Genomic DNA, 26,392 nt, shown 5'->3' with positions numbered 1-26,392 from the left:
ATAAACTGTTGACGTAGTGTTTTTTGACTATGCAAGGAATTCATAGTTAAGGAATTTGCGGTAGCCTAGTACACGCATAAAAGGAAACTCAAATAGTAGATAAACCTCAACTTTAATTAAGCAGTTGAGTTTTTCCCGATATCTGAATTGGACAAGTTGCATGTGATTTACCGCTTACCTGTAACCCTGCTAACTGTTTCATGGTTATCCCGATCAAGGAAAGTTAAGGAAACTCGCCATAGAAGTAAGTTTATGATCGATGTTATAATATTGTCAATCATTTCAGTTTTGTTAGTTTATATGGATTTCTTAAGTTTAAGATATTGACGATCACTGGCCGCATGGTATAATGATTGTTAAAAGTGGGGTGTTAAAGGCCACACACACAATATTCCGAAATGTGCAGGGTACCGAGTTCCTGGTGATGTGGTCTGGGTCTGTCATACTGTTGGACTACAAGGGAGACTACCTATGTAGTGTACCCTACATGTATTCAAATAAACTGTTTCTTACTTAGGGCCAGTACTTGCTAGAATGCGTAAAAAAGTTTTCCCATCAACAAGCACTGAATACACAAGTTTAATTGAATGTCTATCGATGTGGAAAGGTTGTTAAAAGAGATACAAATGTACAGTATGATGTCCCATAGTATCCTAAATGTTGCTTTCGCTGGGAAGCGAATGATGAATGGAAAATGACTGTCAGCTGATTTTGGATTTACATTTTTCCAAAATAGTTTCTAGCTGCTTAAAGTCGTGCTTACTTAACGAACTGGCTTAACTTATTTCAAACACAAACTGTTTGTGCGCAGTAGACTTTACTTGGTAAAAAAAAAACATTTTGACCTTTAAATGTAAAAAGCTCAACAAAGGAATTAGATATTCGTCTAAGTATCAACCTATCATGAATTAGCTTGATAGTTGTTAATTCACCAATAATTATTAGTCTTTAACTAATGATGAACTTTATGACAGAAATTACATTGTTTGATATATTACAAGAAGCCAAATCGAAATCATGAGTCATCAGTCTTTAATCACTAAGATTAAGTAAATCAGGCTTTCCAACAGCTGGGCATTAAACAGTCTCTAAACGATATGGTAGCTAGAGATGATGATGTCGACAGATTTAGTCTACAGGCGTTGTCAGCTTCCTTTCGTAATGCATGGAAAACCGGGTTCAACTGATTTTTACTATTTACAGCTCAATGGCAGGCGTTTTTAAACATGTCTTGATTTGTGTCGTCTCCACTTTGTGCAGAACTTGCTGAAATACTTGGGTCTGTTCACGAATTTTCTATGCATGAATAACTTCTCCACCGCCTCTTTGAATCCAACATGTGTACATTGACATCTAAGAACAAAAAAAAAGCAAAAGCAATTTTCTGTTAGCTTGCTAGCCGCTTCGTTCAGTAATCAAAGATTCATTAATCTTCCATTTCGCAAAAATCACTCTTTCATGTCTTCGAAATATTCATTCAAAATAAACTTGCAAAATGATCAAATGAACATGATACAATGAAGAACGATTCAGTTTGTAGTTGACCACACAACATTATATGAGGCCAAGTATCATTTAGGCAAAGTTAAAACCAAGCCAATGAAGTGGTTTCTCCTGAGATATTTGGGGGGTCGGACTCCACCGAGGTTTGCAGGGGCATTGCCATGTGCTTTATCTTGAATCACCTTGTTGCTTACTCGCTTGCTTTTCCCTTCCTCCCTTCCATGTTTTAGTGTAAGTATACCTTCAACACACTGGTCTCAGTGATGTGTTGACGGGTGCGGTGGTAGGTGGACTGAGGCTCAGTTGCCATCTCGACCTCCTTACTGCTGAGGCGCAGTGTTTTAAGACCATGTTAATAACGGCATCATGCTCGATTTAAAAAAAAAAACAATTTTCAGCCTCAGCCACAAAATTAGAAGTTCTTATAAAAACAGGAGTGTATCAGTGAATGACTTCTTAGATTTCCTGACAACATCAGCCTCAATGTGCTTGAATTTCGTCATTAAAATGCAAACAATTTTGACTGGATTTATCCCTGGACATCTGACCTACGGGTAGAAAAATTCGTTTTAATTTAGTCATCGTGACGTTTAAGATAACTACTCCTTACCTAGAGTTGTGATCCCACCACAGAGTATTCTGACTCATCTTCTGCTTTGATTTGAGATCCAACCTCGGAGTACGTAGGGTCATTATCGGAACTGAGTTGAGCTCCAACCTCATAGTACAGTGGTTCGTCTTTTGCGTTTGACTGATAGGAGCTCCCCTCTCCTCCCATGGCTTTCTTCCACTCCTCCAGGATATACATGTTACGGTCTCCGCCATCTACCGAGAAAATAATTTCTTGTTCCTCCACCCCTGGGAGTGTCTCGGATCTTATTTGGTTTACAAAAGCCCGGTCTCCTTTTGTTTCTCCTTCTATAGTTCCAGTTGCATTTCCCCGTGAGGAGTGATCCATCGTTTCGTATACATCGATATCCATCTCCCCCGCTTCGGCAGTTCCGCGAGAGTTCTCAAACATATCGTAATCGACGGTTTCAAGTTCGTCCGGGTTCTGGAATCTTGCCATGTTCTTACCACGGGTACGGATGGATGATTTTCCCCTTTCAGCTAGCCATTCAAAAGATCTGTTTAAAAGAATAAAAACGTCAGTACTTCAAAGTTTAATATAGGATTAAACAGACACTACTATTGAAGATATGCTTTTGACGCTGAATATTAGTCGAGAATACCACAGGAAGCAAAGGCACGCACGACCCTTCGTGAGAGGGACTTACATCCAACGCAAAGAGTGCGATAACAAAAAAACCTTCAACTTCAGGGATTAAGTTTTAATCCATTCCATTAATACCGAAGCTAAATGTACATTCGAGAACTAACCTCTTAAAACCGCTATTTGCATATCCAGATTTCCTGCTCGATTCACTGCTATTAGAAGACTTCCTAGAAATAGTGGAACGGGAGCTACTCGGGACTCTCTTTAGGTTTGCGCCACTTGTCATGTTCTCAGTGTTATTTGAACTCATTGATAGGGTGCTGGCGTTGCTGTTGACAGCAAGGACGTCTTCAGAGTAAACGGGGACTTCAGAGTGTATCGCTTCTGGTGTCACTTGTTCTTCTTTAGTTTCATTGGCCTCGATGCCGAAGTGAATTATTCCTAGTAGACAAGGGAGGAAAGGCACGAGCAAACGCGACTGATCAGTAGTTCTCTTGAAACGTTCCAACATCACGCTTTGCCTAAATTTGCTTATGGACACTTGAGCCGGAGAGGGATGTAATGATGTTATGCTTAGATAACCCAGAGAGCTCCAAGAGCGGGCAGCGAAAGAGCACATGTTAGCAGGCGATGCCATTCACTTCTTACTGTTATTACCCAGAGGAGGAATGAATAGTACCCCATAATGCAGAGCGATTTCTATTATACTGTCAACTGAAATCGTGACGTAATCAGTATCTTCCAGCCACAACGCAGAGGTGAGCAGTGCTGAAGACAGTGCCATGTTGTGTTTACAAACAGACCTTGGTGTCAAGGCTTCGGCACTCAAGCATAGTTACATGTTACGCCTTCATTGCGTGTCCGAAGAAAAATTTGGTGTCAAGTTGAATGATTTTACGTGTGCAACATTGAAATGTAGGGAAGCTCATGTGAGCTACATCGAGTGCTTGAGCGAACGGCGGCGATGCGCAATCTTGGGTAATACCCGATGTTGTTGAGAGTTGATCTGTGGATGTGTACTTCTGCTTTACTGGTTCAAATTAATTATCATTCCTTCGTTCAACAGTGAGTTCAAACTGAAATCTGCGTTTGTGCGATCGCTTTCGAAGGCAATGATCAAATCATAAGTGCCACTTGCGGGCTCATTAAACTGGTGTATTTTGATAAAATCTTGAACTCCGAAAGTATGAGAAAATGTGGATACTCCTGGGTACTTCTCCACCAAAATATCGTTTCACCATCGATCCGAATGAGTGCTGTCCATATTTGGAAAAAAAATCTAATCCAGAACTGTACAAACAACTTTATTCATGACCTCTCTTCGGGCGAGTGATCACATTATGAAACAACCACATTTTGAATTATCAAAATATGAGTAGTCTTCCGTGAGTCTTGATGAATAAATATTAGAAACTAAATATAAAGTGATGAAGTATTGACAGACTCAAATCACTCACCATTATAATCGACAAAACCTACAAGAAATCACGAACAAGATCGTGTATTTCATCAACTGAGCGCGCCACATTGCTATTACCTTTGGAACGAGATGCCGAAAAGACGTCTGGGATACTATTCATTTCCCCTCTGGTTATTACCTTTGAGTTATTAAAAGCATTATTACAATGGTGAACAGCACTTTCCTTTGAATGTCACAGCTACTATGAAACTGCGACATGGCCTGATGTCAGAACTGATTTAGGCCGTTGTCTGCGCTCCAGCCGTGATTCGAACTCTTGAGCTGTCACAAAACCTTCCTTCTACCAACTGAGCTGGCCTACCTGTCGGACCAGCTTTGGTGCATGTACGACTTACGTTTTTAAAAATTAAGTTGATATAGGGGACGGTTGCTTATCTTTACATTACGTGTATCCTAAAGCTATTTATACCTTTCAATCAGAGAGATAAATTCTGAAATCAATAATGCGTGAAAAGAGGTTCTAAGATTTGAACATTACTTTTTAATGTGTAACTTAAGTTGTTAAGAAACCAAAACCTCGCTGCTATAGAGACCAAGTGTTGCACTGAATGTTCATATTGATACGGCACTTAATTCTTTGTTACACGGAAAAAGGGGGCTTCAGCACAAGTGATCACTAAAATTGGCCGTCAGTGAGCTAACATATTAACGATGGTCTTACCTGACGGTTTGCCACTTTCTTCTGCCATTTCAACTGTAACTTCTTGAATTTCACTCTGTCGAACACGGTTATGCGGAGATCCTGTAGCAGAGGGCATGAATATCCACCTGTTGTCTACGTCATCATCGATGAGATATGTAAGACCCTTCTTCTTCTTTCCCCTGAAAACGAGTAAGGTTAATCATGACTTATATCCTGTTGATAATTGACGATGTAAATTGCAATTAGGATAATGATAATGATGGTGTTGATGATAATGATGATGATGATAAAGGGGAGGAGGAGGATGAGGAGGAGGATGATGGTGGTGGTGATTAGGATGAAGAAGATGAGGATGATAATGACGATGATGATTATGAGGATGATGAGGAGGAGGAGGATGAGGAGGAGAAGGAGGCTGATGATAATAATGATGATGAGGAGGAGAATGATGGTGATGATGAAGATGAAGATGTTAATGATGATGATGAGGAGGAGTAGGAGAATGATGATTAGGATGAGGAGGAGAGGGAGGATGATGATTAGGATGAGGAGGAGAAGGAGGATGATGATGATAATAATAATTATGACGATGATGACGATGATGATGATGAGGAGGAGGAGAATGACGATGAAGGAGGAGGAGGAGGAAGAAGAAGAAGAAGAAGAAGAAGAAGAAGAGAGGAACCAAACAACTGATCATGATGGTGATGGCGATCCATTTTGAAAAAGCCAACATGTGAAAACTGGCAAAGTCTTAAAATTCGTGTCCAAGTGCTTACCTCGCACAGCAAACATGCCAGCAGCAGTAATAAGAGCAGGCTAAAAGAAGGAGAAGCGATAGAACTCCAGCCAATACCCACAAAGCTATTACTGCAAAAAAAAAAAATAGTAACCCAAGTTAGACGATCAAAATTAATGCTCCATCATTTGTGTTTACGGTTACTTTCGATGGGTTTCTGTTGTATAGGGACTCAGTGTCCATGGTTTCTTGAGAAAAGCTAAAGCGCTGTTTTAATAGCTGCGATATTGATTAATAATAGTAATAATAATTATTATTATCAATTTATGCAGCGAATTTTATATTATATATTCAAAAGCGCTTTACAATGTAAAACGAAATGCAATTAAGAAGAATGTAATATAAAAATTAAATTAATAATCGATTAAATAAAAAACCCACATAATAAATAAAAAATCCGGGTGTAACTAATTGTCATATGCTTTTTTAAACAAAAACGTCTTTAAGCGTTTCTTAAAAATATCTAAGTTCGAGAGCCATTCTAGTTGTCAATGGAAGTCATCAGAGATACATCAGAGTATCTGATAGATACATTAGAGTGGAACTCGGCAAGCCCCCTTTAACTTATGACTGTTTCCGTGCTAAGATGGCCTCATATACCAAAAGCCCTTTTGAGACACCACCGCTTGGCCGATAGTGCCGGGACAATAGTCTCAATCCCAACACCGGAAACTCCGTGCCTTATTCTTTGCGAATATTTTTTGGATTATTTTAAGTTCCACAAAGTGAATGAACTGACACTGATGGGTTGTGAGACGGGGCTTACGGTTTATAGTCTGACCATTTGAAGAGAAGATTACAAGAAAAGAGTTTTTTTTCCTTCTCATGTCACTCATTTTCAGAACCTAAGGGCTGGTCTCCCCAATTAGTTAGCACTTATGGTCGGCTTAATAACCTAGAGACTTAAATAAAGTGACCGGTGGCCCAGTTGGTTGAGCACCGGGCTGTCACGCAGGAGGTCGCGAGTTCAAATCCGGCCGGACCAACACTCAGGGTCTTTAAATAACTGAGGAGAAAGTGCTGCCTTTGTAACTACATCTGCAAATGGTTAGGCTTTTCAAGTCTTCTCGGATAAGGACGATAGGCCGGAAGCCCCGTCTCACAACCCTTCAATGTTAATAATCCTGTGGGACGTAAAAGAAGCCACACGCTTGTCGCTAAGAGTAGGGCACGTAGTTCCTGGTGTTGTGGTCTGTCTTCTGTTGTGTATTATGGTTGGGAGGGTAAGAAAAGGGGCCACAGTAATTGGCGCAAGCTGTTGTGGCGCTCTTCCAGCTTGACTGGCAAAGTTAATAAAATCAAATCAATAAATAAAAATTAAAAATTATTATTATGATCCGGCCAGAATTCTGGTGTTTTAGCGGTATAAAGGCATCTGTTGTTAGTGTGGAAATTTATTGAATGTATATTTGAAGTGCGGGTTACAGACGAAAGAGAGAAGTAATCCTCACACTTGTGGACAACTTAAGCAATTATCTCTTATTGACACCTGAAAGGAGCCACCTGAATCTCTGCAATGCTGGTGCAACGATCTACCAACTGAACAATGACGCCACTCAGTTGGGAGCAGGTCAATTGGTTGGGCTCATTTCCTTGCGTGAAGGACTCGACGCGACCCAGTTGGTAGAGCATTGCATCGGCATCACAGAGGTCGTAGGTCTGATTCCCGTTGGAGCCACGTATAAGAGATACAGTACCTTGTAAGTCTATAAGAGACAATTGCTCAAATTGTCCACTAGAGTACGAAGATCACTTCTCTCTTTCATTGGTGCAAATTTCTCGTTGGATTTTTTGTTAAAAAATGGAAAATCCTTCTTTATGATTTCAAAATCCTGATTCAAAATTTCCCAAAGAAATGCGGTACTAGTTTCTTATTAGGGACGTTACGTCAGGACGACGACGACGCCAACAACAACGTTGTCTAAAAATATTATTTCCCGTTATTGTAACAATTTCGTGATAACTCCACGCTGTTCGGAGTGGAAAGTGTTTATCAACATTACGGCGGCAATAAAATTGGCATAAACGGTGTGGTTGCTTGGGAAGAAAATGTTAAAATATTTATTCAGGTTCTCACGTCCTCTGCACAACCTCAAATTTAGTCAATTCTTGTCGTTGTCAGGACGAGGACGGCAAAGAAATGTATCAAAATGCGAAACGTACGTACAGGGCGTGAAGATCCTTTGCTTTTGTTCATTTAGCCAATTGCTTTGTGGCGTTTTTGTAGCTGTAGTCGTCGTCCTATTGTGAGGACCCTATTGTTTAGCTTGCGAATACCAATTTTAAAATGACTGCAAAAATATCGCGCGCACATTTGCTAATTTATATTGTCAATAAGCGGACAGACACATGAATTTATAATTTATGCGACGATGACGCGATATTGCTTTCGTCAGATTGATGTTTCTCGCTTTTTTGTCTCGCGTTCTTCTCGCCTGCCTTTTTGTTATTGTAAAAAACAAATTGATGTCAGTTTTTCATGCGTCTGTCCTGTTATTGACAATGAATTTCGTCATAACATTGTCAAAAAAGACTGCGAATCCACTCGGCTATCGCCTCGTGGATCCACAGCTACTTTGACAATGTAATGACGAAATTCATGATCAATAACATTACAAGCGCATGAAAAACTGACATCAATTTGTTAATTGACCACCTAAATATCTGAAAAGATTTGAATTAACCGCATACTTACATAATCCTGTTCCTCCATTGGTTTGAGTGAAAGGTTCATCACCCCCTGGATCTCTTCCTGCAAAAAAAAACACATATTAATTAATTAATTAATTAAATTATTTATTTATCAATAAATCGATCAATGTTTAAAAAAAAAAACAAGAAAGGCAGGTCGTTTCTGAAAGCTGTGCCGTTTAATCGCAGTTCACCTTACATATGAGAGCTCCTATCGTTTCAAAAGGAGCCATAAAAACAACACAAAAAATGAAAGCTAATCGAAGACAGGATGTGAGTATTCGATGCTATGTTGTTAAGAAACGAACTTGGAATGAGTTTTCTTCCTCTCTAAGACTTGTAGAGAGTTGTAAGGTGAAAGTGAACCGTTTTTAATTCCGTACACAAGCCATTGCGATTGTGAGTTTATTTAAAGCCGGTGCCTACTAATTCAAAGGTATTTTTGCGCGGTTTATGAATCTGGGGAAAAGCAGATCTTAATAAGTGTTATTGAAATCCAAAAAGAAAACTGGAGGTTAATCACGCATTTTTAAAGATAATTAATTAGCGATATTTGTAAAAAAGCTTTAAAATGCAAAGCAATGTATGGCGTTGTTTTCCAAATTAAAAGTTAATTATCTCAGAAAAGTGCGTGGTTTCTCTGAATTGTCTTTTTGGATACCAATAGCATTTGCTAAGTTCTGCTTTCTCCGCATAGTAAGCACCACCCGTAGGAAACCCGAGTATCTCGAGATGCGCAGAACGTATGCGCAATAACAATCGTAGGCACTTTCCTCAAGAAACAACCTGTGAGTTAGTTCAATATGTTTTTTGCCATCACAAACATGGTACGGAATTTTTCATTTTAAGGAGTGACGAGTCTCATATATGAAAACAACAACAACACAAGGTACACATTTCGATACCCTACTCTGCGAAAATAAAACAAAAGGTTCAGATCAGCAACGAAATCTTGGGGGACTGTTTTGTTTTGTAGTTTTGGCTACACAGTAAAGCTAAACTTTGACAAATATTATGCCAGTTCCCACTGCAAACTACAGCTAAGTAACTTTGCACGCTGTGCGGGTCTATTGTCAATAAAAACTTTGATACCATCACTGACATTGTGGGTGTTGTGCAATGATCAAAAATAACAACAATAACAGAGACAATAAAACAAAACCAAGGAAATTTGAATGAAAACTCACTTGTTATATAGTTCTACTATGTTTATTTTCGAGGAACGTTATTCGGAGGAATTGGTCATCCAAATTTCTATAACTTCATTTGATTTTCTCTGCCTGAAGTTGATTTGATGTCATTTGATTTGCAGTCTCCCCACAATTGAACTCAATAAAGGGATTAAGGGAATAAAGGGATTATTACGTACTATCGCATTATTGCTACTAGCGTGAGAGGCTTTGTTCAGCCGATTGAAGTACTTCTTACCTGCTGCACATCCAAATACCGACACTTGCATACAGGGAAGCTTTTCGAAGGAAATCGGATGAAAACGAACATATTGAACAGGGCCGCTGGAGTTGAGGTTGTTGAAAACAACGCTTGTTGGATTTGTGTTGCCTGTAAATTCCTAAGGACAAATAAACAAACAACAAGACAGACTGTTTGCGAAGTACGAAAGAAAAAAATTGACAGGCTCCCAACTGAGTGGCTTCATAGCTCAGTTGGTAGAGCATCGCACCGGCAGCGTAGAGGGCATGGGTTCGAATCCCGTTGAAGCAACCTAAATGTTTCAGTTGTCTATAAGAGACGATTGCCTAAATTGCTCAGTCAAGTGTGAAGATCTCTCCTATCTCTCGTCTATAACCCACACTTCAGACATACATTTCTTCCATACGATAGAAAAATTGCACAAAAGCGGGTCCAACTTGACTCTGGTGGTGATGGGTAATATCTTGAAAACGGCCCGTTAATGATTGACTGACTGACTAAATGAATGATGATGAATGACTCGTTGGAAAGTAAACTAACTTGCTTACAAACTCATTTTACAATAAACTATCAGTACCGTGAATATAGGGTAACACACCTTTCTTGCTCCATCTTCTTCGTAAAATGAGAAGGTCGAGCCGTTTGAGCTGAGCGATACGAAAAAGCTCGTTACAAAGGCATTCAGTTTCTGGTGGCCTTTGGTGGCTACGCGGGTTGTCAGAACCAATACTCCTTTACGAAAAAATAAATAACAAAAGGTGAGATAGTTGCCTTTGTGTGGGTAGTCATATGACTTCTAGTGCAATTTGTAAAGGAGTGAATTTTGGCAAACTCCAGCAAAATTGCACGAGCCCGTACGGCGAGTGCATACTTATTTCAAATTTCCCGAGAAAAATCACGTGATTACTCATTAACAATATACATGAAAAAATAATTATGCAGACGTTACGCACGCGCAAAACGAATCACAAATAACATATCAAAATTTGGCGAAATCCAGGATTCGCATCTTAACTATCTGTGTGCTTCTTTAATCATGGACCAATATGCACTGAATTGCATCTTTCCTGCAATATGTTACCTGGAATCTCCACTTCTCTTAGACAACTTGAATGGAGAAAATTTTCCACTTAATTTGAATAGTCTTAAGCCTTAATTAGGTGTTATTAAATTCTGTTTTGTTGTATATTTCTTAAAGTTTGTATGTGTTGTGATTTATAACAACACTGAATTCACTTGAAGAAAAAATAAGTGACAAATATAAAACTGTGATAATGGTTAGCAATTAATTTGAAAACATTTCAATACTCTTTCAGGAAAGGAGAATTAAGCTAATCTTGATTTTTAAAAAGCAGCCGTTGTGGGTCGTCGTCTCGTTATCGCGTCTTTATGTGGACTGCTGAAGCAATGCGAAAAGCAGTGAAATCTTGAGTAGAAGAGGAGGCCAAGCTCATTGTTCTAAATGAAGTTAAATGCTTACAGCTCTCACCTAAATTAATTTGCACATAACTGTCGCTATCATCTGGGTCAGGACACCATGCTACTTCAGAAAGACCAGGATATGACGAATTAAGACGAGCTAGTGGAGCAAAATCCGTGGCAGATGAGGCTTGATAGCTGCTGTCCTCATTTGGAACTATCTCGGGACATCCTATAAAAATGTTTGAAAAAAGACAGGTTGGTCAGTCATGACAAAGCTGTTCGATGATGATCCGTTCCGTTGATATTTATTGTCACCAGTTCTGTAAGATCTTGGTGTTGATCAGTCTCCGCAAAATCAATCATAGGCGGAGAGGTATCATCGTCGTTGTATCATCATTATTACCACCATCGTCAGAATCATAATTATCGTCATCGTTGTCATTATTATTATCGTTTTCATGATTCCCACCATCATCATCGCCATCATCAATCAGTAGCAGCAGTAGTAGTCGTGGCAGTAGTGTCATGGTTTTTGCTTCTGTTCATTCGTTCGTCATTATCATTATCACCTTGATCGTCAACATCGTTGTCACCGTAATAATCAACATTATCGTCATAATCACCACCATCATCATGGCCATCATCATCAGTAGTAGCAGTAGTAGTAGTAGTAGTAGTAGTAGTAGTAGTAGTAGTAGTAGTAGTAGTAGTAGTAGTAGTAGTAGTAGTAGTAGTAGTAGCAGTAGTAGTAGTAGTAGTAGTGGTGGTGGTGGTGGTGGTGGTAGTAGTAGTAGTAAAGCCATTGTTTTTTTCCTGCGTTTCGTTTCTTCACCATCATCACCATCGTCAACATCGTTGTCATCGCGTCATCGTTCTGGTCATCATCAGCAGTAGAAGTAAAAGAAGTGGTGGTTGTAATGTCATTGTTTTTGTTGCTGTCAGGAGCTCATTAAGTGGAGCCTCTATCTCCCATACTTGGCTTGGCAGTCAACCCTTTCCCGAGTAGATTTATTTATAGAATTCCTCCCTTGGGAGATTCAGCACGCCCACCGTTCATAACAAAGTTGTCTCAGCGTCAAGGGAAATATGATACGTTTCACGGGAAAATCTGTTCCTAAAATTAACGTACTCGAAAAAGGGTAGACTCAAGGAATTAGTGGAAATAGAGACACCCCTTGATCAGCTCCTACCGCTGTTCATTTTTTTTCTCCGTCCTCTTCTTGCTTCCCCAGGCTATAACTCCAGGCTGAACCATCAAACCACATTTTCGGGGGCCCACATTTTATATTTCGATAAAAACAAAAGCTTTCTCACCTTGGCATTTCTCAGCATTGCATTCTCTGGTCTCTACCGTTACTCCCTCGCATCCTAGCGCAGGATTGATACAAAATCGTGTTCGAGTTTGAATGCCCGCAATCCCAAGTGAAAGACAAGTCTTTGAGCACGCGCTCCACCATCCCCAATTGGAGAAACCTGCCGCTATAATTCAAATGAAATAAAAGTTGTTATACCATCGGCAAATCACCGATATACAAACATGCATGCAGTTGAAACGAAAAACGGTGTGATATTACAGTCCTTGATTCAGTCAAATAGTATTAATTAACGAAAATTATAGATGAAGGCATAAAATACTAAAGTAGCTGCTCATTTATTTGCATTTTTGTAAATGCTGTGAGAGCTTTACACGTTAATTAGAATGTATTCAGCGTTATGCAAGTGCCACGTATCGTTTAAATTTCAGTGAGTCTGTCTTGTTTTCTTACGATATACTTTCAGTGCAGTCCTATGTACCGTCATTTAGCCTATGTCTAGCCTCGTTTTTGCATGCATTTGCATGCATTCTTTTCCCGAGTATAGACTTGAGTTTTGACTTTTTCCTCCTACAGCCGGTGACGTGAGTCAAAGTTAGATGGCTTCCAAGCAGTACATATTTCTTTAGTACTTTTAGATTGTTTACAAAGCAGTTAGTAGTCTCCGTGTACAATTTTCAAGTCGTTGGAAGGGAAGTATAGTCGTCACTAGTTAGCTGTGTTTCTTTAATAGTATTTAAACATTTTTTGATTGATGTAACTTTCCATTTTACCCACATCAACGTTTTCGCCTTGATTCATCACACACCATTGTATCACTTCCTGATCCCAATAAATCACCCCCCGTTCACTTGGCGTCGGAAATATACTATGCGGTCACCTTGGCAGTTAAACTTAATCAGGGGTGGAAGCAGAATAGTAATTAGATCTCAAGTATTCATTATTCCTTCCATTTTTTTCGGAGTTCTTCATTTTTTCGTCTTCGTTATTCTTAAACGGAAACCGTCAAATTCTTATATCGTCATTAATTATTTGACTTCCATCCACGATACTTAATGTTCTAGTGCAAGCAACTTACTTCTCATTCCAAGATCAATTATATTTAATATTTCTTCAGCGAGGTCACCAGGTGACTTGTTAATTCCAACGATAATAGTGTGCTGCACTTCCCGAGTTATAAGATCCAGATCTGTGCGATTTATTCCTGACCCAATGCCAACACCGATGATGAAAATACTGTTATTCACCAATTCGGTCACGGCTACCTTTAATGCGTTTTCATTGCTCACAGATGCGTTATCCATGATTACCACCAGGAACCGCCTTGCGTTCGGTCGAACCTCTTGCAGATCATATACCCGCTTGGCCTCTTTCAGACCCTCGACCAGGTCTGGGGATCCGTCGCTTTTGGGAAGAAAACTAACTTGGCGGATAAGGTCATCTTGGTTGGGTGGTGCATCCGAAAAGTCGAAGAACGTTGTGGCAACAGAGCCGAAGAAAATAACGCTATAGTGGATTCTACTGACGCCATATTGAAGAACGATGCTGTTTATTGTTTTCCTAATCAAATAGATTGTGCTGTCAGCTTGAGCCGAGGTGGCGCTTATAGCAAAGGTAAGGTCAAGCAATGGAATATTCACTGAAACAGATAAACAATAAAATTAAAACAAAACGAAGCTTAGATGAATGGTTTGACGTATCCCATTTTGTTGTCCTAGGGGTTGATCAGAAATACGTTGTAAGAAAACAAACGTTTGTGGATTAATTGAGTATTTCGGAATTGATTAATGCCAAAAAATAGATGTCTCTTCAATGTGTGATATCTACTTCAAGTGAACGTTCTATTTTCAGTTCTTCCTGGATTTCAATGATGTCACGTGTGACATAGGTATGATAAGTGGAACGAACAGACCTCTGAGGTTGAAAAGTCCAAAAAGACAGCAGCACTGAGAGGCCAACACTCAATACAGCCAAACTGTGCTAACATATTTTCTTTCTTTCCTTTTTGGTTATATATAGTCAACTCAGACACTTGCCCAGCCCACCCCACTCAACCATGATTATCAAATAAAATCGGATGTTTTCTACCTGTTTAATTACGTTTTAAGGTAGGTAGTAAAAACCCGATATCATATGCATGTATATATTTACCTTGTAAAGCTTTGTATATGATGGTCTCCGCAATAACAGCTGGTCTGTCTGTGATAGCAGTCGGTGTACCCAAGTAGTCGATGTGACTTATCGTCACAGAGTTCATGACATTTGCAGAGTGATTTATAGACAATAAAATGATACCACGCCGCCGTAGTATATCACCTGCAGTTAAGACTTCATTGTCATTTCCAGTGTCAGTCATCACAACAAAGACTTTCTTAGCTCCCGGTCTTCCCAAAGATCTGAAAAGGTGCTCGGCCTTGACCAAGGCGGTTCGAAGGTCTAAAGAAACTGGATCCAGTTTACTCACATCAGCTATGAGCTGTGAGTGATCTATTTGAGCGTTATCAAGACTTAATCTTGTCTCGGCTACGCTTCCGTAGACAATGACGCTGAACCTGACGTTGTACCCCCTGTAGCGTTGGTTGATGGCTTCGATTGTTTGAAGCTTGAGATTGAAGATGAATTTTGAGGCGATGGACGTGCCGGTGATAGCAAAACCTACGTCAATTTCTGGAATGACACCTGAAAATGAAAATGTTAACAAGCGTAAGAAATATAAGTGGAAGTTGGCGTGGCCATTGTTTGAGGCGCTGGGTTTGAATGTGTGTGCTCTCGATCAAACTGTATATTAATTGAAACCATGGACAAAGTATAGTTCGTTTTCTTTACTTTTAGGTGAATGCTTGGGGTAAACGGTGTATTTATTATTTACTCGCTCAATATCAACTGGAAATTACCGGCGAGAGGAAATTACACGTAAGAAAAAGTCAACTTTAGACGTTAACTTGGTGCATTTACAAGAGGAAATACGATCATACCCATGCATTTTTACGCCATGAATTTCACTTATTAAATAACGGCTCTACTGGAAAAAAAAGCAGTAGTTACTCCAGTACTTTCACTTTCTTTTTTGCGTTTTTTCACGCTGAAGGAAAGATACTAGACGTCATTTAGTTCTGGAACTAAACCCGGACGCATTTCGACGCATTTTCGAGACATGTTGTCGAATGAAAATCCTTTCAATACTGGGCCGTCCCCCTCGCCGTCGTGCAAGGAAACGTAGGATCGGCCCTGCAATACTGTGTAGAATTTTAAGGGAACCACGCACTGTTCGAGGAGAGTAGCTATAGGGAACGTGCCCCTGTACTGAAGTTACAAATGCACCGCTATGTATAACATTTAGTTCTTAATATGATAAAGTGTACTTACGCAAAATCCTATCCATAATGTTATCTGCCAGTGCCAAGGGATTTGATTCGTTGTTCGCTAAAATGACATCTAAGGGGTTGGGTGAGATGACCAACAGTTCGCCGGTTGTCACAGCTCCTATGGCAACCGAAATTACTAAAACACCTTCATCTTCTAAAGGCCTCACAGCCGTGGAGAGAGTGTCTTCGTTATTTGTAAAATTTCCGTCGGTTATAACAACTAAAGCCTTAATAGCATTTAGGCGACCCATCGTTTCATTAAATATTCGAGAGGTTTCCTGGAGCGCGTCTACCAGTCCTGAGCCACCGTCCAACGGCGCTTGCGCATCAAGAGACGCTTTTAGCTCATCCGCGCTTGGTGGAAAGGTACGGTTGAAGTTTACCACTCGAATGACGAGATCACCATACAAGATAATACTGTAGTGTACCTTGTCGACGCCATATTTGTCTATGAATTCCTTGAGAGTATTTTTAACCAAGTTGTATGTTTGGTTTGAGTCGTTGGAAGTGACACTGATCGCAACTACTAGATCTATGTCAGGAATATTTAGCTGACCACCTAGAAAAATTGTACAAAAAGAAATTTATTGCCCAGAGGAAATAAATGGATTTATGCTCAGTTTGACATGCTTAGTTAGTTATTTCGCATGTTGCAGTTTGGGCATTCCTGTCATGCGGGATTTTCCCTAAATCATTCACCATTTGTGCAAGCTAGGCGGAGGCTTATTCAACAGAATCAAATCAATTTTCCATCCCCACCCTCCGTATTTTTACTTTCTTGTAGATGGTGGGTGTGCCCTCACCTTTGATGCGATCATGTCTTCTATATTTGGGTATTTCTTAGGTTACCATGCTGATTTTCAATAAACGGCCTGGCCCATCAAGGCTTGGCCAAAATATCCCAAACATATGTTGTATTACTTGTGTCCCAGGAAACGGAATTCGCCCAGAGCAATGCCTTGCCAACAATATCAGTTAGACTGTATGGAACATGAAGCATAAATGATTTTTTAAAAAATGATTTTTTTTCCGGTATGGTTTGTTAATTTTCCATTCATTTCAAGCCATTGTCTAGGCATGAATGAGGTCAGCCTGAACGTTTTCCCATCTTTGTTTTCAATTGTAAACAACGAAAGTCGATATTCTTGTGGGGTCTGATTAGAAACATGTTTGCAGAGGACGTTATAATATGGAGAAAACGAAAAGAAGGTGCTACGGGAGTCCAAAAAAAAGTTATTGGAAAGTCTTTCTTTTCTACAACCTTCGTGTGCAAATAGGGAGCTTAAGCGACCCGACGCTTTTGAACCGCGGACAACAACCGGAAGTTAACGTTTCGCATGCAAAAACAATAGTGTCTCCCAGATTTTTAAACTAATCCTCTCTAATGGAGAAGAGGTACTTAGCAATGGAAACTGTGGTTCTGTTAAGACAAGTTAAAGGGAAAAAAAAAACTTCCGGTTACCATCCGCTTCTCAAAAACTTTGCGTGCTGCAGCTTCCAAACAAATGTTGGAAACGAGTCCTAATCTTTTTGTCGCAACTTTGAATGTAAAACTTAACGTTTGTTGATGTTCAATGTCTTCTAGCAAAGCTCGAGGAGGTGCTACTTTCACTTTAACATACCTGTAACTCATTGATCAATTTTAACCTAATTTCCAACGAATATGGCTACAATGTGAACACGTAGTAATTATGAATTTCTGTTATTTGCCTGCAATCTTCTCGAAGAAATCGAAAAACGAAAACAAACCAGCAAACATTGGATGGCACTCTCAACCCCTCCAGCTGTACTTCAAAACGTTAATAATCTACCACTTTACCAGTGTTCCAGTGGTTCAGGTGTTAGGTGTGCCTGCGCATGCTCGGGGTTCAAAAACCGCTCTTACCATTGGCTGGATATCGTCTTCTGGTTCTCACGTTACGAATTATTATTGCTCTCTACATATTATCCGCAACAGCCCTTGACTTTGACCTCAGGCTTGACAATTATCAGTATCATGCCTAACCTCATATAATAATTTGCTGATTAGCGCGAAATTCAATAAACAACGCAACCAAACCTTGTGAGCCAGAATTTGGTGACGTAGTGGGGGAGGCTGTGGACATTTCTGCAGTATAATTTCCCGCTGAAAGAAATAAACATCACCTCAGAAAAATTCATCTCAAATGGCGTATAAAGACACGCGCCTGTTCCTTTTTCACTATTTTCTGTTCTATGAAGTTGGCGTGTAAAAGCAGGTTACTAGATGTCATTATTTGAAACTCATGACTTTTCCATCAAACCATAGTTACTATGATCAAACCTACTAATAACATTTTGTGCAAAGTAGGTAACTATTCTTTAATTTGCCTTTGCAAGACGGCAAATTGATCTGAAAAATCTGTATTTACAAGGTTTACCGCGGAGACCGGAAACCTGAATTTCTGCTGAGCAGCATTTGTCTTCAGCCAACTTCCCTTCCTGGAAACGAGGTTGTGTCACGTCAAAAAGTCGTACTCTTTGTCGAGGACAAAGGCAATTGAAAACAAGCTACTTTACAAGGAAAGCTTCCCAACTATAGCTACTGAGGATATTGCTTTTGAGATCTGAGCATCTTAGTAAGTACAGCGTGCAGGTAGACTGAAATGGTAATGTGGTTCGGCTTTAGCAGACGTTCATATCTCAGTGTCGATCTCTCTCATTTGGTCTTGGTCCATCAGTTTACGGTATTATCTAAATTTGGAATGCAAGTCCCGCCAAATAATGGCCAATCAGATTTGGTCTAATGACCGCAACTCTCCTGATTGGTCCAATTACCCGCATGAGCACGTGTTACATTCACAATCCTGCGCGGAACGCAATGCCACTACATTTTGTTCCTGCAGCAGCAGCCGTTTTAAAAATAGACAATACCATAAATTGATGGGACGCATTCCATCGCAGATCGAGAATTCTGAGTTGCGAACTTCTGGCCTTAGACCACCATATCTTCAAAATGGTATTCGAATCGGGCTCGTTTACTGTGAGGCTGGGGTAACTTACTTGTGCAATTTTGTATAAGGCAGTCCTTTGTCTCTTGCCCATTTCCTGGACAGTCGTTTCCATTGTTCGCTGGAGGGGGGTTGTTACATAATCGATCTCGAGTGCTTTCACCAGCACCACACGACTTACTGCAGGCTGACCAAGCGCCCCAGGATGACCAAGCTCCATCCACCGGCGCTGCAAGGAGTCCAGGATTACAAATTAAAGAATGCTTTTCACATTTCCATATTGACTCAATGATCTTCAAATTTATTTAGGTTCACCGTGCAAACCCGAAAACCGTGAACACTTTGATTTGATTTTGATATTTCCCTTTGCAACCAATCAGAAACGACATAAAACCACCAGGGGTTCGTGCTAGTCCTTGAAGTGCTTGAAAAGCCCTAGACAAAAAAGGCTTTTGTGGGAAACTGCTTGAAAACTCATTGAATTTTATTCTTGGGTGAAAATTGTTGAACATGCTCGAGATTGCATCATGCTAGGTTAAAAATTGAGCCCAAATTTGTCTACTGGGTAAAAATTAAATGCAAAAATTGAAATGACTGTGCGTGCACTTAACTTGCAGGATGTTGGAAAGATCATCAAGGTAGGCTTTTTCAGCAAAGAAAACACTGAAACACGATTTATGGCATAGAAATCTCCTGACAAACACTCCTTGAAAACTCAATTTCTCGCAAGTGATTGTCTTTTTACTTGAAACTCAAAATAACATTTCATAAATATTTTTAATTTGAAAGAATAAGAGAACTTTTGGGTATAGACTTTCATATGCCGGGCCAAAATGGCGGAGGACAAATTACAACCATTGTCAAATTAGGCCTTGCTAATTTGGTATCATTATGTTCGCTTTGCTCTTTTGTTTTATGGACATTAATTATTTCGGATCCGGTATATGAAAGACCAGCCGAACTTTTTTGAATAGTGTGGGTCAGCAATGAATGAACGAACGAACTTGCTGGCGGTTGGGCAAGCAAACTAGCGATCAAGAGGATGAACGAACGAATGATTGATCAGGTGAACAACTGTGCGAAAAACAAAGGGAAGAAAGGAAGGAAGAGAGCAACGAACGCATGATTGAATGATTTGTTTTTTTCAATGAATAAATTACCACTGCAGCTTCCCGGACAATGCTGGTCCTCAGTTGTATGACCGCTGCAATCTTTACCGCCAAATGCAGGCGCAGGGTTTGTGCATGTTCTTGACCTAGTTGTGATATAATTGCAACCACCTGGACACGGGCTCCATACACTCCACTCTGACAGTCCACCATCCACTGGAGATGGAGCTGCAATGGCAATACAAATAGGATCAATTATGATACTGAGAAGGATAATTCAATTTCTATGCTTATGCCCTGACAGCTGCGACAGGCACGAAAGGGATTCTGGTCAGTTCAAGTTTAGGCCTGTTATTTGGATCTTCGCGACTTAGGGAAACTTCCATTTTTTTTCGAGATCTTGCTATTCTTCAATTCGGACAACCCTTTCTTGGAAGAGGACAATGACTTTGTATTTTCATTGAGCTTCCCTGCCAATGAGTAATTTGACTGTTGGAAGTTTCTCTTAAGTGGACTGAGAAACTCCTTTCTCGTCCAAATTCGGGCCAATCATAAATTAAGGAAACAGATTAAATTTTCCCTAGCAAGGGACTGGAAGTGTGGATTTCATGGCTCTTTTATGAACTGAACCAAAGTTATTGTGCTTGTACCTTAATTAACTCTTACATTAAAAAAGTGCTATCTATAGTGCCCCCAAGAGGTTAGTGCAGCAAATTAAAATTCCATACCGGAAAAAATATGAATTCTGAGTGTTTAAACAAACTGATTGTTTAACCCGAATTTAGCCTTCTCGTCAGTTGCAGAGGACCAGTAAAAATTATTTTGTGTTATTTACAAAAAAGGCCCCGATTAAGCCATAATCACTTTCCAGTTTTTATTCCGAGTGGTCTTGCAATCCAGAGTTCCCAGGTACAAGCCCACCTCCCACCAGTAAGGTACTGTAGTACTAGAAGACGAGGGCACTTGGCTTGCACGCTGAATGGCGTTCCTAAGCTTCGTTTTGGTACTTTTAAAAGCTTGCTTCATTGTCCATGAAACAGCACATTCATTACCGTTCTGGCAGCTCAGTATGTCGACTCTCATGCAAAGGTGGTTGTTGCTCTGAATCATTGGCTCTTGTGGGTTGAACATCACGTAGCGAGCTTGAATTGGAGTGGATATGTTCTCGCCTTCACTCCTATCGCCATCAAACAATGGACCAAAAAAGGGCTGGAGAAAGATAAATAACTCAAACTTATTTGACGGAATGGTAATTATAAGTTTGCAAATAGAGTTTACTGTACATTTATTTTACAGCTCTGTGCTCTGTGGAGTTGACCTGGCTTTGATACAAACCTCATAGCTTTTCTTATGTAAATCATGTTGTTGTAATGCAAACGGGTCAATTTATATAAGAGCAGCAGTGAGGTTTGTATCAAAGCAAGGTCAACTCCAACCGCGCTTTTATTCAAAGGCCTTGTAATATAACTGAGCACAGAACTGTAAAATGGTCTAGTTGCTTGAGGAGAAACTCCCGCGTTCCATAGCCACGTGACCAACACTTGTAGAACTGATTTTTTTTTCTGGCTATGACCATTCACAGATATATCAATAAACAACTTATCCACCGAGAGAATGAAATAGAATAAATGAAATAAATGTGACTCACAAAAAGATCACCACTGGAAACTTCTCTGAATTATAAGCCTTAACTATACTATTTATTTATGGATATATGTATACGATTATGGATATGTATACTGTCCATGATTATGTATATGTATTTACTTCAAAACCTTTACAAGACTAAAAGTATTTTTTAAAAAAATAGAAAACCAATGGTTTTCGACTCTGAGTCGTCTTCATCTTCGGTATTAACTCATCTTCTTGCTCTGAAAAGGACTTAATGTCGAAGACGTTTGGTTTTTCTAGCCTTTTATCGTTTAAAGTACATTTAGCCTTATAAAATATATGATTTTTTTTATAAGGTTTAAGCCAGCGAATGTTATAGAAGTAGATTTATTCAATTAGTTTTTTTTTTTTTACCCTGTAACGATTTTCACTCGCAAAAACTTCAACGAAATTCTGATTGTCATTGCACGTCTTCAGGCAATATTGCGTTACAGATCTGTTAGAACTGCTCATTCCTTGTACAACCACTTGATCAATGAAGAGGTTGTTAAGACCTAACAAAAGAAAGGATAATTACAAAATATGTAACCATTATTTGTCCAAAGCACTGAGAATATCGGTAATACTGAGTCCCCCTGAGACGGAGCAGATGTTAGCCTAACAATGGACCATTGGTTGAAAATACATGTTGTAATTATGGTCACGGGGTATTTTTGTAGTGAAAAGCAAGGTGACACACCCTAACGCCAACCCGGTGTGGCCAACACATCACACATGCGTACGATCCTTTTCCCCGGTCAGTTAGCAGCCATGGAGAGCTGTTTCGGCCTGTCTGGGCCTCATCAGCATGGCGTAGCTCTTGGGACTGTATCATGCTTCAGCGAACTGGATATCCTTTGTTTTAATACAAGTAACCCCCCATGCAAAATGAACGGGATTTGCGAAAATAGCGAATCCGGAAAAAGACACTGATTAACGAGGAAAGGTATGTGTCTCCGACACTAGTAATTCATGCTAGCCCATACATGAATCACAAACCATTGTTAAAAATTGTTAGGTATTGTTTGGAAGTCTATTGTTTGCTTCCATTTGTGGTGATTTGGGCTAACATGGCGTTTTTGCCGTCTGCGCATGTCGTTTTAGCACAGTTATCCTTGGGTACATACCTAAATCGACTTTCAAATATTGTTCATCGTCGATAACACCTGCACACCACACATCGCTGCTATTCACGTGAGGAAATCCAGGTCCCACAGAACTGCTGGATGCAGAAAACTTGACATTACCATTATTTGCGATAAGAGACGTACAAGCTGCTGGACAAAGAAAAAATGCAAAAATAGGAAGCTGTCAGTGACAAGTGCAATCGGAGATTAACAAAGGCTACTCAATACACTTTGTTAAAATCACATCCTCGTCTCAAGTTTTCCTCAGCACGGAGAGCAACAAACTGTGATTGCATTCTGGCTAGAATAGTTTCAACGCAGGGGGTCTTAAACGTCGTGGGCAGCCATGGAGGACTTTCCTGGTAAGTCACTGAGCTTTCAAGTGAAGCTATAATCCCCGCAGTTATGAACGTAAATTTTGCAATTGCGTAAAGAAGCCTGAAAAATTCAGGACTTTAACGGGGTTTGAACCCGTGACCTCGCGATACCGGTGCGAAGCTCTAACCAACTGAGTTATGAAGCCACTGACGTTGGGAGCAATTGCAAAAATTGCGTTCATAACTGCGTACACTCATGGAAAAGTCAGTTCAACGTTTAAGACCCCCTGCGTTGAAACTATTCTGTACCCAGAGCTCTCACGATAAAACCTCCCTGCGTCCCCGCGTCCCCACGTCCCCAAGTCCCCGCGTCCCCACGTCCCCACGTCCACACGTCCTCACATCCTCACGTCCCTGAGTCCCCACGTCCCCACGTCCCAAGTCGCCACGTCCCCGAGTCCCCAAGTTTTACTTTCCCGTCCCGCTTTTAGTAACAGCCCTCAAATTGGCCAACTTTTATATCCAAATACATGTAGTGCGTTGCGTGTATTTATAAGCACTGCCAGTTTTCTTATTTGGGTTTTGGCGTTCACATGTAAAGAAGAAGGACAAGAATGTAATGGCGAACTTCTCGCGAACTTACAAATATAGAGTTAAAAAGTACACGATGAATTGTTTGACAAATCGAGGAAAGGAAAGACGACTCTTCAGTTATGCCTGCTCTCGTCTTCGGAGACCTAGTGGCAGTCAGTCGGGATGGGGCGAGTAAATCACGGGTGAAATCGGGACTGGATAAAGTTGAACTGTTTTGCGTAGAGTGATAAAATGTTATTCACCGGCTGATAAAGCCAAACTGTCGACCAACCAAGGCATGCGAATGACAGTTTTTCTTCCACAGTTGTTCAGTTTACAAACATAAAAGCAAGACCAGCATACTCGCTTAAATTCCTCGGGAAACTGATCAAACAAAATCCTTAGCTTCGAGAGAAATTTTAGCTATCACGATCCCCGGGACGAATTTTCGTCCATGGCAAACATGATATAAGAACCACAATAACAATCCTTTTGTAAATACTGTAGGAAACAGACAACTTTTTTAAAAGACATGTTTCGTCATACTTGCTACTATTGCGACCTTTTGTAAATATTTAAAAGCATCAAAATGACGCAATGAATTCAGTGATACCTTCTCTTGAATCCCACGCACCCATTACGGGAAGATTAAAAAATAGGTTTACCCACAGTTCAAGAAACATTAACATGAATTTGGCGCAATCTCATTTCTTAATTAGTTCCTCTCGTCTACTTTCCACAGTATCGACGTAGTATGCTATAACTGGCCTAAGGATTCACTTTTGCATGATCATGTTTGTCGTCAATTAAACCTCAAATTCGGTTGCTTTTTGTTGTTCTTTTGCAGGACTACGGCAAGGAAATGTGCTAATAAATTGCGTTCGGCACAATCAACGCGGCTTACTTTTTTTTTTTTTCCTTTTTTAAACCAATATATAGTATTGTAAACAATACTGACAACTCTACGTCATTTTAATCACTTTTCGGTTATATACCAAACATTTCAGCATGCAAACTTTAAAAACCACAGCACCACCACCGCAAACTTGGTCAATTTACGTCATTAGGGACCTTGAGATCGGAGGACGAGTACCAGCAGGAGTTTTCCGTTCTGAGCACGCGAACTTCGAAAAATATCGGCCTCCAAACTTTATGCGCATGTTCAGTACGGAAAACTCGTACTCGTTGTTGTCGTAGTCTTCCGATCCAAAGGTCCCTGTTGTCAGGACGACAACAGCAAAGAAATATACCAAAAATATAAATTGCACGAGCAGGGCGTAAAAAGCCACCGTTCTATTCTCTATCGCTGCGCTAAGCCGAATAGAAAACATTTCCCATGTAAACAATAGAGACGATAGGAGGGAGCCGACCAGCCATCTCGACCAGCCATTTTATTCACTGTTGGTCGTACCTTATACAACACTATCCGCCTAAGCGTGTCGCGAACCACAACCCACATAAGGGGAGCCCGCTAGTTAGCGATGCAGTATACATGGTAATTGTTACTATGACATTCGGGCGTTTGCAGACTAATATAGCGGTGAAAAAAACACGTTAACCTCTGGAGTTTTAAGGTTGACAGTAAAACATTATTACATTAAATATTATTTATAAGTATACCGATGTGCGAAAAAATTACCCCGAGCAAAGTTCTCAAGTGGCTGATTGGCGTCAAGTGAATGGTGTGAATCGAGGAGTGGTTTCAATATCCAAAAAGGTGTAAATCCCTAGCATAGCATGCGATGATGCGAGTACCCATGGGAAATTCATTTTCAGTTCTGGCGTTCTTACAACCGTTAATTGTCTTAGTTAAAACCCCAATTACTGGGATTGGCCGCCGGAGTTACAAGATTTCCGAGCCCATCCGAGGCGCAGATGCGAATCACCCAAATAGCTCTATCACCAGAAATGACTAAGCGAAAAATTAGGTAAAACCGAAAAGCAGATATTTTCCGGCAAAAGTTTCCATTTTTCCATGCAGTTGAAACTTGAACAATCACACTCTAAATAACCCTGCAATTTCTCCTAAAGGGATATTCCTAGTTTGTCTGTTTACTCGACCCTGGACTTCCATCCTTCATATAGTCATTTTGAGAACGAGATATCAGATTTATTCTTCTGTGGGTCCGCCCGAGAGAGGTGAATAAATCTGATATTCCATAGTGAAAGGCCGATAAAATGCTTCTTTTACACATTGGTGAGGAAATCTAGAAAATGCACTGTTGTTTGAGATGTCGGCAAAACAGCTTGATCAAGATTTGTAAAGAAACAAATGTAGTCTCTAGGGACTTAAATTACATCCATGTGCGTGAAAAATTGCGAAACAAAATTGTCATGGTCCGAGTTGAATGTGTAGTTTGCCTCGTGTTGTAATTTGCACTGTGGATGTTTTGAGGGGAATAACTGCAGGGGAACAACTCAATATAATCCCTTGCGAGAACAAAGAAAACCGAGCCATGCGGCAAATAAAATACGAAAGACTCTTTGTAGCCCTGCCATGCATGAAAAGTTATAAACCTCACAGGATGATTGGCAACCAAAGCTATTTATAAGTTAGTGTGGAGCACTCGGCTTCTTTCCGAGTATCCACGAGTTACCACACGAAAAAAAAGATTCGTTTTTTCGTGTGATCTTTTTATTGCATTATAGCATAACATTGATAGTTGTGTTACAAAACCCTAACCATAACTGGCGCGTGCGTTTACATCCATGCCCGCTCAATCGAAATTTAAACCAAAAAACAAAAGATTTGAAAAATACCATTAGCGTCTATTCATACTTTTC

General features: G+C 40.1%; 1 protein-coding gene across 1 annotated transcript in view; it reads right to left on the bottom strand.

The window, feature by feature from the left end:
• The window catches only part of LOC138058284 (coadhesin-like), a 32,008-nt gene that overhangs the window by 3,955 nt on the left and 1,661 nt on the right, over nt 1–26,392 (bottom strand). Inside the window, exons 2-20 of the mRNA XM_068904200.1 lie at nt 22,719–22,868; nt 21,967–22,106; nt 20,994–21,150; nt 19,993–20,169; nt 18,885–19,061; nt 17,923–17,988; nt 15,865–16,422; nt 14,650–15,177; nt 13,577–14,137; nt 12,500–12,664; nt 11,253–11,414; nt 10,362–10,495; nt 9,761–9,902; nt 8,337–8,393; nt 5,622–5,712; nt 4,861–5,021; nt 2,884–3,160; nt 2,114–2,630; nt 1–1,353 (exon numbers count right to left, since the gene is read on the bottom strand). The exon at nt 1–1,353 is cut by the window's left edge and continues 1,244 nt beyond it. Of these exons, the coding sequence (XP_068760301.1) occupies nt 2,114–2,630; nt 2,884–3,160; nt 4,861–5,021; nt 5,622–5,712; nt 8,337–8,393; nt 9,761–9,902; nt 10,362–10,495; nt 11,253–11,414; nt 12,500–12,664; nt 13,577–14,137; nt 14,650–15,177; nt 15,865–16,422; nt 17,923–17,988; nt 18,885–19,061; nt 19,993–20,169; nt 20,994–21,150; nt 21,967–22,106; nt 22,719–22,868 (4,220 nt within the window). The 3' untranslated portion in view covers nt 1–1,353. The remainder of the gene's footprint in view (nt 1,354–2,113; nt 2,631–2,883; nt 3,161–4,860; nt 5,022–5,621; nt 5,713–8,336; nt 8,394–9,760; nt 9,903–10,361; nt 10,496–11,252; nt 11,415–12,499; nt 12,665–13,576; nt 14,138–14,649; nt 15,178–15,864; nt 16,423–17,922; nt 17,989–18,884; nt 19,062–19,992; nt 20,170–20,993; nt 21,151–21,966; nt 22,107–22,718; nt 22,869–26,392) is intronic.

This window comes from Montipora capricornis, chromosome 7 (assembly GCF_036669925.1).
Source record: "Montipora capricornis isolate CH-2021 chromosome 7, ASM3666992v2, whole genome shotgun sequence".
NCBI lineage: Eukaryota > Metazoa > Cnidaria > Anthozoa > Scleractinia > Acroporidae > Montipora > Montipora capricornis.
This window is presented reverse-complemented; position numbering and strand designations above follow the sequence as displayed.